General features: G+C 33.5%; 3 protein-coding genes across 3 annotated transcripts in view; 2 read left to right on the forward strand and 1 right to left on the reverse strand.

Moving 5' to 3' along the window:
- LOC141815479 (putative 3-hydroxyisobutyryl-CoA hydrolase 3) overlaps positions 1-2,632 on the forward strand; it is a 7,952-nt gene extending 5,320 nt beyond the window's left edge. The window contains exons 2-14 of the mRNA XM_074703422.1: positions 97-177; positions 382-450; positions 576-639; positions 753-832; positions 935-1,018; positions 1,085-1,169; positions 1,267-1,350; positions 1,480-1,603; positions 1,694-1,754; positions 1,887-1,985; positions 2,111-2,212; positions 2,299-2,340; positions 2,454-2,632. Coding sequence (XP_074559523.1) covers positions 97-177; positions 382-450; positions 576-639; positions 753-832; positions 935-1,018; positions 1,085-1,169; positions 1,267-1,350; positions 1,480-1,603; positions 1,694-1,754; positions 1,887-1,985; positions 2,111-2,212; positions 2,299-2,340; positions 2,454-2,594 — 1,116 coding nt within the window. The 3' untranslated portion in view covers positions 2,595-2,632. The remainder of the gene's footprint in view (positions 1-96; positions 178-381; positions 451-575; positions 640-752; positions 833-934; positions 1,019-1,084; positions 1,170-1,266; positions 1,351-1,479; positions 1,604-1,693; positions 1,755-1,886; positions 1,986-2,110; positions 2,213-2,298; positions 2,341-2,453) is intronic.
- Positions 2,633-2,821: 189 nt separating this feature from the next.
- On the forward strand, positions 2,822-8,797 carry LOC141814465 (putative 3-hydroxyisobutyryl-CoA hydrolase 3). The gene is made up of 14 exons (XM_074702425.1): positions 2,822-2,926; positions 6,103-6,183; positions 6,388-6,456; positions 6,582-6,645; positions 6,757-6,836; positions 6,939-7,022; positions 7,089-7,173; positions 7,271-7,356; positions 7,486-7,607; positions 7,715-7,775; positions 7,909-8,007; positions 8,134-8,235; positions 8,322-8,363; positions 8,480-8,797. The coding sequence occupies exons 1-14, from the start codon at positions 2,822-2,824 to the stop codon at positions 8,618-8,620; spliced, it is 1,221 nt and encodes a 406-aa protein (XP_074558526.1). The 3' UTR covers positions 8,621-8,797.
- Positions 8,798-12,239: 3,442 nt separating this feature from the next.
- LOC141814884 (putative 3-hydroxyisobutyryl-CoA hydrolase 3) lies at positions 12,240-15,841 on the reverse strand. Its single transcript, XM_074702838.1, has 14 exons — positions 15,774-15,841; positions 14,804-14,884; positions 14,537-14,605; positions 14,348-14,411; positions 14,160-14,239; positions 13,978-14,061; positions 13,826-13,910; positions 13,643-13,728; positions 13,436-13,557; positions 13,279-13,339; positions 13,043-13,141; positions 12,814-12,915; positions 12,686-12,727; positions 12,240-12,564 (listed from the first exon to the last, which is right to left on the reverse strand). The coding sequence occupies exons 1-14, from the start codon at positions 15,810-15,812 to the stop codon at positions 12,424-12,426; spliced, it is 1,155 nt and encodes a 384-aa protein (XP_074558939.1). The 5' UTR covers positions 15,813-15,841; the 3' UTR covers positions 12,240-12,423.
- Positions 15,842-16,643: the final 802 nt, after the last annotated feature.

The following is a 16,643-nucleotide window of genomic DNA, read 5'->3' on the forward strand; positions in this document are numbered from 1 at the left end:
AGGATAAGAAAATTAGCAATAAATTAAAGGATTAATTCCCTTGAATATTTTAAAATTATTTGAAATTTCTAACCTTTTGCTTTTACTTCTTGCAAGGTTTTGGTGGAAGGAAACTCCCATGTAAAGACAATTCTACTAAATAGGCCTCTAAAATTCAATGCCCTCAACTATCAAATGGTTGGTTTATCCTTATTCTCAATTATACATTCCATTAAAAAATTACATTATATTTGAATTTCGATCAGTCACATCCAATTATTAATGCTTTAAAATTAAGTCAGATAAATAAATATTCCATTGTTTTTTCTTTTTTGTAATTTAATTTGTTATTCATGTTAATTTAGGTTTTTTATTCTTTTAAAAATAAATCTTGTTTCCAAGGTTTTGCAACTGTCCGAGGAGTTCCAGAAGTTGGAAAATGATCCTGCTGTTGGGTTGGTAATTGTAAAGGTACATGCAATCCATTGCTTTCTGTGAATTTTCAACGCCTTTTATGAAGAAAATATTATTGTTATCTAGGTAAAATTCATTATATATATGTGTCTAATTTGCTAATATTTCACCATGGATTGAAGGCAAATGGAAGAGCATTTTGTGCTGGAGGAGATGTTATTGCATACTATCGTTGCTCGCTTTCAGGTATTATTCAACTTGGCTATATTTATCTGGAAGATATTAATTTTATTATTCACATTGGCATTTTTTTCTGAAATTTGATAAGAGCAACTAATTGTTAACTTGAATATGAGTAGGTGAGTGGCCATTGGCAGCTCAAATATATCAAAAGCAACTCACCTTGGACCACCTAGTGGCAAAATACATTAAGCCCCTGGTCAGTCAATCATATATATCATATATAACAATAAAATTACTGAAATAATAAACTCTAAATATGGTTATTAACATATTGAGTTGACCAAATTTTTACTCGAAGGTTTTCCTGATCAATGGGACAGTAATGGGAGGTGGTGCTGGACTTTCTATGAACGCAAGATACCGAGTCGTTACTGAAAATACAGTATGATCAGTTGGGCATTGATGCTAACATTTGGGTTGTGAACCAATGCTTTGTGTTTGCTTTTAGGTTTTTGCAATGCCAGAAGCAGTCATAGGGCATTATCCAGATGTTGGAGCATCTTATTTTCTTTCCCGACTTCCAGGCTTCTTTGGTTATAACTTAGTTGTGCCAACTCTATGATTACATATGCTTTGTGATTATATTGAAAATATATTATGATTTTTGGACTTTGTGATTGTTCATTTTAGGAGAATATCTTGGCCTTACTGGTGCAAGATTGAATGGTGCTGAGATGGTAGCATGTGGACTTGCCACTCACTTTGTTCCTTCAAAATATATTCTATCTTGTTTTACCAAAAAAGAATACGTAGCTAGAAATTAGATTTTTTTTTCTTTTAACAAAAATTAGAATCTATTTTAAACATCATTGTTCTTACATACTAATATTCTAACCAATGAGTAGAATTTACTTTTGTTGGAGAAATCATTGCATGAGGTGGATGTTGCTGAACCAAACACAATCCAGGGAATTATTAGCAAATATACTCAGCAAGTGCCATTGAAAGAAGACAGTGTTCTTCACAGGTGAACCATACATGCACATTTTCTCTTTAATTCCCATATAATAATATATATATACACACTCAATATCATTCTATTCATTTCATTTTGTAGGCTCGACCTCATCGACCACTTTTTCTCAAAACAAACAGTAGAAGAAATCTTATCTTCTTTGGTAAGGATACTACAAGTGTATTTATTTTATGCATGTATATGTTTTTGTTTGCATACCTTGTTAATTGAGTCTTAATTTAAATCAAGATATGTATTCATTAATTACTTATCCCATTTATATATGATTGTTTAGGAACATGAAAATGCAACTTTGAAACAAGAGTGGATTACTAAGTCAATAAAATCAATGAAGGCAGCATCACCAATAAATCTTAAGATCTTCCTTATGTCGGTAAATTATTTATTATCTTTCTTTTTTTTCCTTTTAATAGTTTATTTAATAAGAGAGAAAAGGACAAGTGATATAAAAGATACATATAAATAATATAACTGGATATCTCTTATTTTAATTCATAGATTAGAAAAGGTCGATTTGAACCATTGGAAGAGTGCCTAATTCGAGACAGTAGAATAAGTACTCATATTGTTCGACGAACAGTGTCCAACGACTTCCTTGTGGTATTCACTAATTTACCTTTACTTGGATAGAGTTTATTTCTGTTTTCTCATTTTCAAAAAAAGTGCTGATATATTGTTGGATGTAGGGTGTTAAGGCAATAATATTGGAGAAAAACTACAAACCGAAGGTGATATATATACATACACAAGTTGTACCAAAATTCTTCTAAAATAACTTCCACATATATATCTATTTTTTTCATATTAATTTCTTTCATCATTTTGTTATCATACTTGACAGTGGGAGCCCTCGAAATTGGAACTGGTTAGCAATGAAATGGTAGAGACATATCTGACAAAGATACCTGAGAATGAAGGCTGGAAAGAACTCCAACTTCCTCCTAGAGACATGCGTGAGAAGGAACTCAGACCTAAACTCTAATGTCTCGTTTACTTAAAGAGAAATAAAAGGGATGGAAATAAGCAAGTAAACAACAATTAGTTTCTATCTTTATTGTTATCTTTTGAATAAAACATGCAATGCAATGGCAAACAATGAGTACTTTTATTCATTCATCTACAACACCCACTCTGTGTATGTCGTCTCTTTGCTGTGATTTATTTGTTTATTATTTCTTCATCCTCGTTTCTCTAATCCAGTGCCCTACCATGGTCCCTAAGCTTCTTGTCGTCGTCGCCGTGCCATTACTGTCTGCCATTGCCACCCGACCACTATCTCCTGGCTATCTGGCTGTCAGGCCGCTACCACCCAAAGTTTGATTTATTATTATTTACCCTTGTTGCTGCCTCTCAACGAATATTATATTATTGTCGCTGCAACTTTTGTTATTTTTTATAGAGCATGGCCACACCTCTTGGATAGTTAGCTGCCATGTTTATAGCCCTATCTTTGCTGCCATTGGTCGCAGGAGTCTATGCTCTTGTTGTTGATGTTTGTACAGTAACTTTGCTAATAAATATATTCAAATAACTCATTCAAAAGATTCGCCATTTTACTAAACCGCATAATTGATTTTGCGTATTACCTAAAATGTCATGTTTATAACCCTATCTTTGCTGCCATTGGTCATTTTGACTAGACATTATCAATCAATTGAAATTAAAAAATCAAGATAATCTCAGCCGTTGATCTAGAATTGATCATTTAACAAATATAGTCAACGGTCAACAATCGATTGATGAATAATATCAATCGATTTGTGGTGACAAAAAGATGCAAAGCTATCCAATTTGATCATGTTTAAAAGAGGATTTTCTCCACCAATGGAACAATAACACTTCCAACGATTTTCTAGTTCAACCCAAGCTCAAAACTCTCATTCTCAGCATCTTTAACCAATTAAGAAGAAGAGTCTTGTGCGAAAAATGTAACTCTATTCTCCTCTTCTCTCTTGTTGTAGTTTCTTCTCTTTTTGTTGAAATTTACAAGCTTGTTGTAATCCTACTATAAGAAGGTTTCTTCACCTTTGAAGTTGGTTCAAAAAGGAGAAAATCAATAGGGATGGTAGAATGCTAAGTTAGCTTTGGACATAGTCGCTTCAAATCAATTGGCAGTATTTGTCAAGCGAACAAAAATCCATCAAATCAAATTGCTAGTTCGATTGAGCATTAGCAATCGATTGGTAGTGTTTGTCGAGTGAATAGAAGTCTGTCAATCGATTGGTCATTTCAACTGGGTATTACCAATCACCTGAAATTAAGAAATTAAGATAATCTCAACCGTCGATCTAAAGTAATCAACCGTTTAACGAATAGTTTGTCAGCAATCGATTGATGAGCAATACCAATCGATTTGTGGCAACAAAAAGGTGCAGAAATTGTTTGATTCAAGCATGTTTAAAAGGGGGATTTTCTCCACCAATGTAACAATAACACTTCCAACGATTTTCTTGTGCAACCCGAGTTCAAAAGCTCCTATTCTCAGCATCTTTAATCAATTAAGAGGAAGAATCTTATGCTAAAAGTGTAACCCTATTCTCCTCTTCTCTCTTGTTATAGTTTCCTCTCTTTTTGCTGAAATTTATAAGTTTGTTGTAATGCTGTAAGAAAGTTTCTCCAACTTTGGATTTAGTCCGAAAAAGAGGAAATCAATAGAGTTGGTATAAATGCTAAGTTAACTTTGGGCTCTCAAGGAGACAGTGAACTAAATAAAACCATCCACATTGGCGTTGTGTGCGCGTTGTGCTTGTTTCGTTTCAAATTTTCTATTATGAAAATCTCAAGTTTCTTGTGACCCATAACTTCAAGGTTATTATCATTTTTGGATCCACATGTGACATAAGAATGGACATTGCAACAACTTCTAACATGGGTCTATGACACCAAAAATATTTTAAAAACCTTCAATCTATAATGTGTCCTTGGAACTTGGAATTATATATGGTGGTATTGTATGGCCACAAACTTTGAGATCTTTTGAGTTTCTTATTAACATGAGTTTGTCTCAATACACTACTGTTTTGACACATAAGTAAATGCTTTATAAATGATCATATATTTCTAGCTAGGTGGAATAAGAATGGCATTTTTGTTTTTCTAAATCAGCAGTCAGAGAAGCACGTTTTAATGCAGATTTACAAGTTTCTTGCTTCGCTACTTCCTTACAACCTTCCTCCAAGTTTTCACATGACCACGCATCCATTGATTCATGCCAAGAAGAAATAATTAAGTGGGCCATCTGTTAAACTCGACCATGTGCAGTGCTAAACTTGACCATGTGCAGTGCTAAACTTGAGGGCCTTTAATTCCCTCTATAAAACTCATCATCACCTTATTTACTAATGCAATATTATACTGCACGACTTTTTTTCTCCTTTGTTTTTTTAGTAGAAATGGCTACAAATAGGCCTTCAAATTACGAGAGAATGATCAGGTATATATATTATCATCTACAACTTCATTTCTTTTTGCTTGTTTTGGCCCTCAATTAGATGCTCGAATGAGTGTTAAACATGTATTTTTAGATTGCAAGGAGCTAGGAGAAGCACTGCATATTACTGCTGTTCTAATATTGAATAAATTATTAGATGAGATACGCTAATGGACATGTCTACGTACACAAACTAAACTAAATTTGTTTGTTTAATTTCAGAGAGAAATGGTTTAATCTTTTTCCAGTTTTTCTTTTGGCCAAACAAATAAAGCAAAAAATATCATTGTAAAAGACAATTTCTATCTACTTAATTACTTCATTTTGAAATTTTCTTCTGTCTTAGAAAACAATGTTAGTTTTGTTAATGTGTTTTTTGTTGCTTAGCAAATACGAATTAACAAGGGTTTAAACAACGGTATGTTAGTTTTGTTGAATTGTGTTTTGAGCAAAACATATTCTCCACTTTCAAGGCTTGAAGAATTTATTAAAACAATATAAATATGTTTATTTTGGTGTAATTTTTCAAATAAAATAGTATAAATTAATATAATAAAAAATAAATATTATGACAAATATGTTCCACCTAACTTTGGAAATATAATATAAAATGATCGTCCTTTTTGTTCCGGCTAACTTTTCAAGTCTAACTCATTATAAAGTGATTGTCTTTTATATAGTATCTCTAATAGCAACAATAATTGTCCCCAGGGCAATGGTGCACGGTAAAACATTCGGGTTAATAGCACGGCGTATTTGCAGGAATAATTATATATTGGCCGCCGTATGCGTTTATATGGTCGGTGGGAAAAGACCGGACCGACCACCCCCAGAGATGTGGCTACTGGGATTATCATTTTTTTTCTAATAGCAACAATAATATTATATATATATTCAAAGAGAAAAAGAAGTCATAGATATTATATCTATTGAAATCAATAGCTCTCAAGTTATTACTTATACAAGGATAAGAAAATTAGCAATAAATTAAAGGATTAATTCCCTTGAATATTTTAAAATTATTTGAAATTTCTAACCTTTTGCTTTTACTTCTTGCAAGGTTTTGGTGGAAGGAAACTCCCATGTAAAGACAATTCTACTAAATAGGCCTCTAAAATTCAATGCCCTCAACTATCAAATGGTTGGTTTATCCTTATTCTCAATTATACATTCCATTAAAAAATTACATTATATTTGAATTTCGATCAGTCACATCCAATTATTAATGCTTTAAAATTAAGTCAGATAAATAAATATTCCATTGTTTTTTCTTTTTTGTAATTTAATTTGTTATTCATGTTAATTTAGGTTTTTTATTCTTTTAAAAATAAATCTTGTTTCCAAGGTTTTGCAACTGTCCGAGGAGTTCCAGAAGTTGGAAAATGATCCTGCTGTTGGGTTGGTAATTGTAAAGGTACATGCAATCCATTGCTTTCTGTGAATTTTCAACTCCTTTTATGAAGAAAATATTATTGTTATCTAGGTAAAATTCATTATATATATGTGTCTAATTTGCTAATATTTCACCATGGATTGAAGGCAAATGGAAGAGCATTTTGTGCTGGAGGAGATGTTATTGAATACTATCGTTGCTCGCTTTCAGGTATTATTCAACTTGGCTATATATTTATCAGGAAGATATTTTATTATTCACATTGGCATTTTTTTCTGAAATTTAATAAGAGCAACTAATTGTTAACTTGAATATGAGTAGGTGAGTGGCCATTGGCAGCTCAAATATATCAAAAGCAACTCACCTTGGACCACCTAGTGGCAAAATACATTAAGCCCCTGGTCAGTCAATCATATATATCATATATAACAATAAAATTACTGAAATAATAAACTCTAAATATGGTTAATAACATATTGAGTTGACCAAATTTTTACTCGAAGGTTTTCCTGATCAATGGGACAGTAATGGGAGGTGGTGCTGGACTTTCTATGAACGCAAGATATCGAGTCGTTACTGAAAATACAGTATGATCAGTTGGGCATTTATGCTAACATTTGGGTTGTGAACCAATGCTTTGTGTTTGCTTTTAGGTTTTTGCAATGCCAGAAGCAGTCATAGGGCATTATCCAGATGTTGGAGCATCTTATTTTCTTTCCCGACTTCCAGGCTTCTTTGGTTATAACTTAGTTGTGCCAACTCTATGATTACATATGCTTTGTGATTATATTGAAAATATATTATGATTTTTGGACTTTGTGATTGTTCATTTTAGGAGAATATCTTGGCCTTACTGGTGCAAGATTGAATGGTGCTGAGATGGTAGCATGTGGACTTGCCACTCACTTTGTTCCTTCAAAAGTATTCTATCTTGTTTTACCAAAAAAGAATACGTAGCTAGAAATTAGATTTTTTTTTTCTTTTAACAAAAATTAGAATCTATTTTAAACATCATTGTTCTTACATACTAATATTCTAACCAATGAGTAGAATTTACTTTTGTTGGAGAAATCATTGCATGAGGTGGATGTTGCTGAACCAAACACAATCCAGGGAATTATTAGCAAATATACTCAGCAAGTGCCATTGAAAGAAGACAGTGTTCTTCATAGGTGAACCATACATCAATACATGCACATTTTCTCTTTAATTCCCATCTATAATATATATATATATACACACACACACTCAATATCATTCTATTCATTTCATTTTGTAGGCTCGACCTCATCGACCACTTTTTCTCAAAACAAACAGTAGAAGAAATCTTATCTTCTTTGGTAAGGATACTACAAGTGTATTTATTTTATGCATGTATATATTATATGTTTGCATACCTTGTTAATTGAGTCTTAATTTAAATCTAGATATGTATTCATTAATTACTTATCCCATTTATATATGATTGTTTAGGAACATGAAAATGCAACTTTGAAACAAGAGTGGATTACTAAGTCAATAAAATCAATGAAGGCAGCATCACCAATAAATCTCAAGATCTTCCTTATGTCGGTAAATTATTTATTATCTTTCTTTTTTTTTCCTTTTAATAGTTTATTTAATATGAGAGAAAAGGACAAGTGATATAAAAGATACATATAAATAATATAACTGGATATCTCTTATTTTAATTCATAGATTAGAAAAGGTCGATTTGAACCACTGGAAGAGTGCCTAATTCGAGACAGTAGAATAAGTACTCATACTGTTCGACGAACAGTGTCCAACGACTTCCTTGTGGTATTCACTAATTTACCTTTACTTGGATAGAGTTTATTTCTTTTTTCTCATTTTCGAAAAAAGTGCTGATATATTGTTGGATGTAGGGTGTTAAGGCAATAATATTGGAGAAAAACTACAAACCGAAGGTGATATATATATATACATACACAAGTTGTACCAAAATTCTTCTAAATAACTTTCACATATACATCTATTTTTTTCATATTAATTTATTTCATCATTTTGTTATCATACTTGACAGTGGGAGCCTTCGAAATTGGAACTGGTTAGCAATGATATGGTGGAGACATATCTGACAAAGATACCTGAGAATGAAGGCTGGAAAGAACTCCAACTTCCTCCTAGAGACATGCGTGAGAAGGAACTCAGACCTAAACTCTAATGTCTCGTTTACTTAAAGAGAAATAAAAGGGATGGAAATAAGCAAGTAAACAACAATTAGTTTCTATCTTTATTGTTATCTTTTGAATAAAATATGCAATGCAATGGCAAACAATGAGTACTGTTATTCATTTATCTACAACACCCACTCTGTGCATGTCGCGGTGATTTATTTGTTTATTATTTCTTCATCCTCCTTTCTCTAATCCAGTGCCCTACCATGGTTCCTAAGCTTCTTGTCATCGTCCCCGTGCCATTACTGTCTGCCATTGCCGCCCGATCGACCACTATCTCCTGGCTATCTGGCCGTCAGGTCAGGCCGCTACCACCCAAAGTTTGATTTATTATTATTTACCCTTGTTAACTTATAGTTTCCTTTCTTTTTGCTGAAATTTATAAGCTTGTTGTAATCGTGTTGTAAAAAAGTTTCTCCAACTTTGGATTTAGTTCGAAAAAGAGGAAATCAATAAAGGTGGTATAAATGCTAAGTTAACTTTAGGCGTAGTCGTCTCAGGGAGACATTGAACTAAATAAAACCATCCACATTGGCATTTTCAAATTTTCTATTATGAAAATCTCTTGTGACCCGTAACTTCAAGGTTATTATCATTTTTGGATCCACATGTGACATAAGAATGGACATTGCAACAACTTCTAACATGGGTCTATGACACCAAAAATATTTTAAAAACCTTCAATCTATAATGTGTCCTTGGAACTTGGCATTATATATGGTGGTATTGTATGGCCACAAACTTTGAGATCTTTTGAGTTTCTTATTAACATGAGTTTGTCTCAATACAGTACGTACTGTTTTGACACATAAGTAAATGTTTTATAAATGATCATATATTTCTAGCTAGGTGGAATAAGAATGGCATTTTTGTTTTTCTAAATCTGCAGTCAGAGAAGCACGTTTTAATGCAGATTCACAAGTTTCTTGCTTCCCTACTTCCTTACAAGCTTCCTCCAAGTTGTCACATGACCACGCAATTATTGATTCATGCCAAGGAGAAATAATTAAGTGGGTCATATGTTTAACTCGACCATGTGCAGTGCTAAACTTGACCATGTGCAGTGCTAAACTTGAGGGCCTTTAATTCCCTCTATAAAACTCATCATCACCTTATTTACTAATGCAATATTATACTGCACGACTTTTTTTCTCCTTTGTTTTTTTAGTAGATACGGCTACAAATAGGCCTTCAAATTACGAGAGAATGATCAGGTATATATATTATCATCTACAACTTCATTTCTTTTTGCTTGTTTTGGCCCTCAATTAGATGCTCGAATGAGTGTTAAACATGTATTTTTCGATTGCAAGGAGCTAGGAGAAGCACTGCATATTACTGCTGTTCTAATATTGAATAAATTATTAGATGAGATACGCTAATGGACATGTCTACGTACACAAACTAAACTAAATTTGTTTGTTTAATTTCAGAGAGAAATGGTTTAATCTTTTTCCAGTTTTTCTTTTGGCCAAACAAATAAAGCAAAAAATATCATTGTAAAAGACAATTTCTATCTACTTAATTACTTCTTTTTGAATTTTTCTTCTGTCTTAGAAAACAATGTTAGTTTTGTTAATGTGTTTTTTTGTTGCTTAGCAAATATGAATTAACAAGGGTTTAAACAACAGTATGTTAGTTTTGTTGAATTGTGTTTTGAGCAAAACATATTCTCCACTTTCATGGCTTGAAGAATTTATTAAAACAATATAAATATGTTTATTTTGGTGTAATTTTTCAAATAAAATAATATAAATTAATATAATAAAAAATAAAATGATTGTCCTTTGTTCTAATATAAAATGATTCCACTTAATATAAATACAAATAAACATGTTCCACTTAATTTTGCAAATCTAATATAAAATGATTGTCCTTTGTTCTAATTAACTTTGCAAATCTAATCCTGATTGTCTTTTGTATAGTATATATATATATAATAGCAATATATATATATAGATAATTAAATTTATGATATATATATATATATATATATATATATAACTGATATCATGCGCGACGTATAGGAGGCCTCGCGCGACCCGTGCCGCGACGTAGCCGTGATTCGCGCGACCCGTGCGCGACACCTCCGACCCATCACCGCTGTCGCCATGAGTTGCGCAGTATATCGCACCGTCCTGCCGCCACCCTCGTCGCGCCGTCCGGCCATCGTCGGTCGCCGCCTCGGGCCTGATCGACGCACCGCTTGCCGGCGCTCTGTCCGACGGCGGATTCCGGGCGGATAGTCGACCGGAATTCAACGAATTTGGCTGGAAACGCAGCTGACAGTTTCTGATGCCGGATTCCACCAAATCACGGTTGGATTTCGGCCAAAGCCCAACACTGCCGGCCAAATCACAGTCGGATTCCGACCAAATTGCGGCCGGAGACCGATAAAGGAAGGACCGACGTCCGACGCCAATCGCGGATGTTGGTCCTTCCTCGGCCGGTCTCCGACCGCAATTTGGCCAGAATCCGACCGCGATTTGGTCGGAATCCGACGTCCGAAACTGCTAGTCGCGTTTCCGGCCAAATTCGTCAGATTCCAGTCACTATCCGGCCAGAATCCGCTGCCGGACTGAGCGTTGGCGAATGGTGCGTCGATCGGGCCCGAGGCGGCGAACAGCACGGCGAAGGCGGCGGACAGCACGGCGAAGGCGGCGGCAGTGGCGGTGGATCAGAAGTGTCGCGCACAAGTCACGTGAGATAAATCGCGCAGATATCAGTTATATATATATATATATATATATATATATATATATATATATATATATATATAAAGGGACGACGGAAGAAACTCGTCGAGATAGAGACGAAGGAAAAGAACTGAGAGATTAAAAGTTTTTTTTAAATAAAAAATTTCAGAGTTTTTTCTGATGAACAATAAAAAGAAAAAGAGGTCAATTCGAAAATGAACTACCCATTTTAAGTAATATGCAAAACTAAGTATGTGATTTAGTAAAATGCCAAATCTTTTGAATGAGTTTTTGAATATATTTATTAGCAATCTAACTGTACAAACATCAACAACAAGGGCATTGACTCCTGCGACCAAGATAGGGCTATAAACACGGCGGCTAACTATCCAAGAGGTGTGTCCATGCTCTATAATAAAAAAATGATAATCCCAGTAGCCACATCTCTGGGGTGATCGGTCTGATCCCACAGAAAATTTCCCACCGACCACTAAGGTAAATCGAGAAACGCATACGGTGGCCAATCCAGATGTCCAGCATCCTTTGATTGCGTTCCCCATTTGAAAGAAAATTCCTACAAATACGCCGTAGCTGGGGATCGAACCACGAATCCCTGAATTACAACCTGGATATCCTACCGTTGCACCATTGTCCCAGGGACGTCCGTGCTCTGTAATAGATAACAAAGGTTGCAACATCGAGCGACAATAATATGTTGAGAGGCAGCAACAAGGACAAATAATAATAAATCAACTTTGGGCTGTAGCGACCTGAGGGCCAGATAGCCAGGAGATAGTGGTCGGGCGGCTATGGCAAACAGTAATGGCACGGCAAGGACGACAACAAGGGAGGGACCATGTTAGGGCACTGGATTAGAGAAAGGAGGATGAAGAAATAATACACAAATATATCACAGCAAAGAGACGACATGCACATAGTGGGCGTGTTGTCGATAAATGATTAACAGTACTCATTGTTTGCCATTGCATTGCATATTTTATTCAAAAGATAACAACAAAGATAGAAACTAATTGTTGTTTACTTGCTTAATTATTTCCGTTCCTTTTATTTCTCCTTAAGTAAACGACGAGACATTAGAGTTTAGGTCTGAGTGCCTTCTCACGCATGTCTCTAGGAGGAAGTTGGAGTTCTTTCCAGCCTTCACTCTCAAGTTTCTTTGTCAGATATGTCTCCACCATATCATTGCTAACCAGTTCCAATTTCGAAGGCTCCCACTGTCAAGTATGATAACAAAATGATGAAATAAATTAATATGAAAAAAAATATATATATATATATATATGTGAAAGTTATTTAGAAGAATTTTGGTACAAATAGTGTATGTATATATATCACCTTGGGTTTGTAGTTTTTCTCCAATAGTATTGCCTTAACACCCTACATCCAACAATATATCAGCACTTTTTTCGAAAATGAGAAAAAAGAAATAAAATCTATCCAAGTAAAGGTAAAGTAGTAAATACCACAAGGAAGTCGTTCGACACTGTTCCTCGAAGAGTATTAGTAGTTATTCTACTATCTCGAGTTAGGCACTCTTTCAGTGGTTCAAATCGACCTTTCCTAATCTATGAATTAAGATAAGAGATATCCAATTACATTATTTATATGTATCTTTTATATCACTTATCCTTTTCTCTCTTATCTTCATCCAAGTAAATAAACTCTTAAAAAGAAAGATAATAGATAATTTACCGACATAAGGAAGATCTTAAGATTTATTGGTGACGCTGCCTTCATCGATCTTATTGACTTAGTAATCCACTCTTGTTTCAAAGTTGCATTTTCATGTTCCTAAACAATCATACATAAATGGGATAAGTAACGAATACATATCTTGATTTAAATTATGACTCAATTAACAAGGTATACAAGCATATATATATACATATACATGCATAAATAAATACACGTGTAGTATCCTTAATTACCAAAGAAGATAAGATTTCTTCTACTGTTTGTTTTGAGAAAAAGTGGTCGATGAGGTTAAGCCTACAAAATGATATGGATAGAAAGATGTTGAGTATATCTACATATAGATATTTTTGTGGGAAAGAGAAAATGTGCATGTATTGATGTATGGTTCACCTATGAAGAACACTGTCTTCTTTCAATGACACTTGCTGAGTATATTTGCTGATAATTCCTTGGATTGTATTTGGTTCAGCAACATCCACCTCATGCAATGATTTCTCCAACAAAAGTAAATTCTACTCCTTGGTTAGAAATAATAGTATGGAAGAACAATGATGTTTAAAATAGATTCTGATTTTTTGGTAAAACAAGATAGAATACTTTTGAAGGAATAAAGTGAGTGGCAAGTCCACATGCTACCATCTCAGCACCATCCAGTCTTGCACCAGTAAGGCCAAGATATTCCCCTAAAATTATCAATCACAAAGTCCCAAAATCATAATATATTTTCAATATAATCACAAAGCATATGTAATCATAGACTTGTCAACTAAGTGATCTAACCAAAGAAGCCTGGAAGTCGGGAAAGAAAATAAGATGCTCCAACATCTGGATAATGCCCTATACCTGCTTCTGGCATTGCAAAAACCTAAAAGCAAATACAAAGCACCTGTTAACGATCACAAATGTTAGCATAAATGCCCAACTGATCATACCGTATTTTCAGTAACGACTCGGTATCTTGCGTTCATAGAAAGTCCAGCACCACCTCCCATCACTACCCCATTGATAAGGAAAACCTTCAAGTAGAAATGTACTCAAGTCAATATGTTACAAAACATATTTGGAGAATATTGTTTCAGTAATTCTATTGTTATATATGGTATGTTCAACTGACCAGGGGCTTTCTGTATGTTGCCACTAGGTAGTCCAAGATGAGTTGCTTTCGATAAATTTGAGCAGCCAATGCCCACTCACCTTCTCATATTTAGGTTAATACTTAGTTGCTCTTATCGAATTTCAGATAAAATGATTAATACAGTATCACAAAAGCTTCCAGATAAATATAGACAGGTTGAATGATACCTGTAAGCATGCAACGATAGTATTCAATAACATCTCCTCCAGCACAAAATGCTCTTCCATTTGCCTGCAATCCATAATCAAATGTTAGCAAATTAGACACTTATATATAATGAATTTGACCTAGCTAACAATAATATTTTCTTCATAAAAGGAGTTGAAAATTCACAGAAGGCAATGGATTGCATGTACCTTTACAATTACCAACCCAACAGCAGGAACATTTTCCAACTTCTGGAACTCCTCGGACAGTTGCAAAACCTTGAAAACAAGATTTTTTTTTAAAAGAATCAAAAACCTAAATTAACATGAATCACAAATTAAAAGAAAAAAAACAATGGAATATTTATTTGTGTGACTTAATTTTAAAGCATTAATAATTGCATGTGACTGATCGAAATTCAAAAATATTGTAATTTTTAAATGGAATGTATAATTGAGAATAAGGGATGAATGAACCATTTGATAGTTGAGGGCATTGAATTTTAGAGGCCTATTTAGTAGCATTGTCTTTACATGGGAGGTTCCTTCCACCAAAACCTTGCAAGAAGTAAAAACAAAAGGTTAGAAATTTGAAATAATTTTAAAATATTCAAGGGAATTAATCCTTTAACTTATTGCTAATTTTCTTATCCTTGTATAGGTAATAACTTGAGAACTATTGATATAATATCTATGACTTGTTTATATATATATATATATATATATATACACACACACACGATAAATCTAATTATTGTTGCTATTAGAGATACGATACAAAAGACAATCACTTTATAATGGGTCAAATTTGCACAGTTAGCTAGAACACAAAGGACAATCAATTTATGTTATAGATTTGCAAAATTGGTGGAACATATTCGTCACAATATTTATTTTTTATTGTATTAATTTATATTATTTTATTTGAAAAATTACACCAAAATAAACATGTTTATATTGTTTTAATAAATTCTTCAAGCCTTGAAAGTGGAGAATATGTTTTGCTCAAAATACAATTCAACAAAACTAACATACTGTTGTTTAAACCCTTGTTAATTCATATTTGCTAAGCAACAAAAAACACATTAACAAAACTAACATTGTTTTCTAAGACAGAAGAAAAATTCAAACAGAAGTAATTAAGTAGATAGAAATATTTTTTTTAGAATGATATTTTTGCTTTATTTGTTTGGCCTAAAGAAAAACTGGAAAAAAATTAAACCATTTCTCTCTGAAATTAAACAAACAAATTTAGTTTAGTTTGCATACGTAGACATGTCCAGCAGCGTATCTCATCTAATTTATTCAATATTAGAACAACAGTAATATGTAGTGCTTCTCCTAGCTCCTTGCAATCTAAAAATACATGCTTAACACTCATTCGAGCAGCTAATTGAGGGCCAAAACAAGCAAAAAGAAATGAAGTTGCAGATGATAATATATATACCTGATCATTCTTGTAATTTGAAGGCATATTTGTAGCCATATCTACTGAAAAAACAAAGGAGAAAAAATGTCGTGCAGTATAATATTGGCATTAAGGTGATGATGGGTTTTATAGAGGGAATTAAAGGCCCTCAAGTTTAGCACTGCACATGGTCAAGTTTAGCACTGTACATGGTCAAGTTTAGCAGATGGCCCACTTAATTATTTCTCCTTGGCATGAATCAATAATTGCGTGGTCATGTGACAACTTGGAGGAAGGTTGTAAGGAAGTAGTGAAGCAAGAAACTTGTGAATCTGCATTAAAACGTGCTTCTCTCACTGCTGATTTAGAAAAAAAAAATGCCATTCTTATTCCACGTAGCTAGATATGATCATTTATAAAACATTTACTTATGTGTCAAATCCATGTGTATAAAATTCATAAATTAATTAAAACAGTACGAAAATGATTTTTAATATTTTGAGACAAACTCCTGTTAAGAAACTCAAAAAATCTCAAAGTTTGTGGCCATACAATACCACCATAATGCCAAGTTCCAAGGACACATTATAGATTGAAGGTTTTTAAAATATTTTTGGTGTCATAGCTAGACCCATGTTAGAAGTTGTTACAATGCCCATGTTTATGTCACATGTGGATCCAAAAATGATTATAACCTTGAAGTTATGGGTCACAAGAAACTTGAGATTTGCATAACATTTTATTCATTACTTTTGTAAAAATATATCATATATACATAGGGTGAACAATCCACACAATACAAAATACATCATGTGTGTGTGTGTATATATACACACACATCCACATAAATACATCTTGCATAAAATAGTATGAACGACCCACAATCCACCTAGTGAGAAAAATGAGAAA

This window comes from Curcuma longa, chromosome 21 (assembly GCF_044706935.1).
Source record: "Curcuma longa cultivar G26 ecotype Majalengka, Jawa Barat chromosome 21, ITB_CL_G26_1.1, whole genome shotgun sequence".
In the NCBI taxonomy this organism is placed as follows: Eukaryota; Viridiplantae; Streptophyta; class Magnoliopsida; order Zingiberales; family Zingiberaceae; genus Curcuma; species Curcuma longa.

Excerpts from the sequence above, each read along its gene's own strand:
- LOC141814465 (XM_074702425.1), top strand. The coding sequence starts at position 2,822 with ATGGTCCCTAAGCTTCTTGTCGTCGTCGCCGTGCCATTACTGTCTGCC. Across the intron at positions 7,608-7,714 it reads GAAGACAGTGTTCTTCATAG|GCTCGACCTCATCGACCACT; the intron begins GTGAACCATACA and ends TTCATTTTGTAG. Across the intron at positions 7,776-7,908 it reads AAGAAATCTTATCTTCTTTG|GAACATGAAAATGCAACTTT; the intron begins GTAAGGATACTA and ends ATGATTGTTTAG.
- LOC141814884 (XM_074702838.1), bottom strand. The coding sequence starts at position 15,812 with ATGGCTACAAATATGCCTTCAAATTACAAGAATGATCAG. Across the intron at positions 13,911-13,977 it reads GAGTCGTTACTGAAAATACG|GTTTTTGCAATGCCAGAAGC; the intron begins GTATGATCAGTT and ends ATTTGCTTTTAG. Across the intron at positions 12,565-12,685 it reads AGAAAAACTACAAACCCAAG|TGGGAGCCTTCGAAATTGGA; the intron begins GTGATATATATA and ends CATACTTGACAG.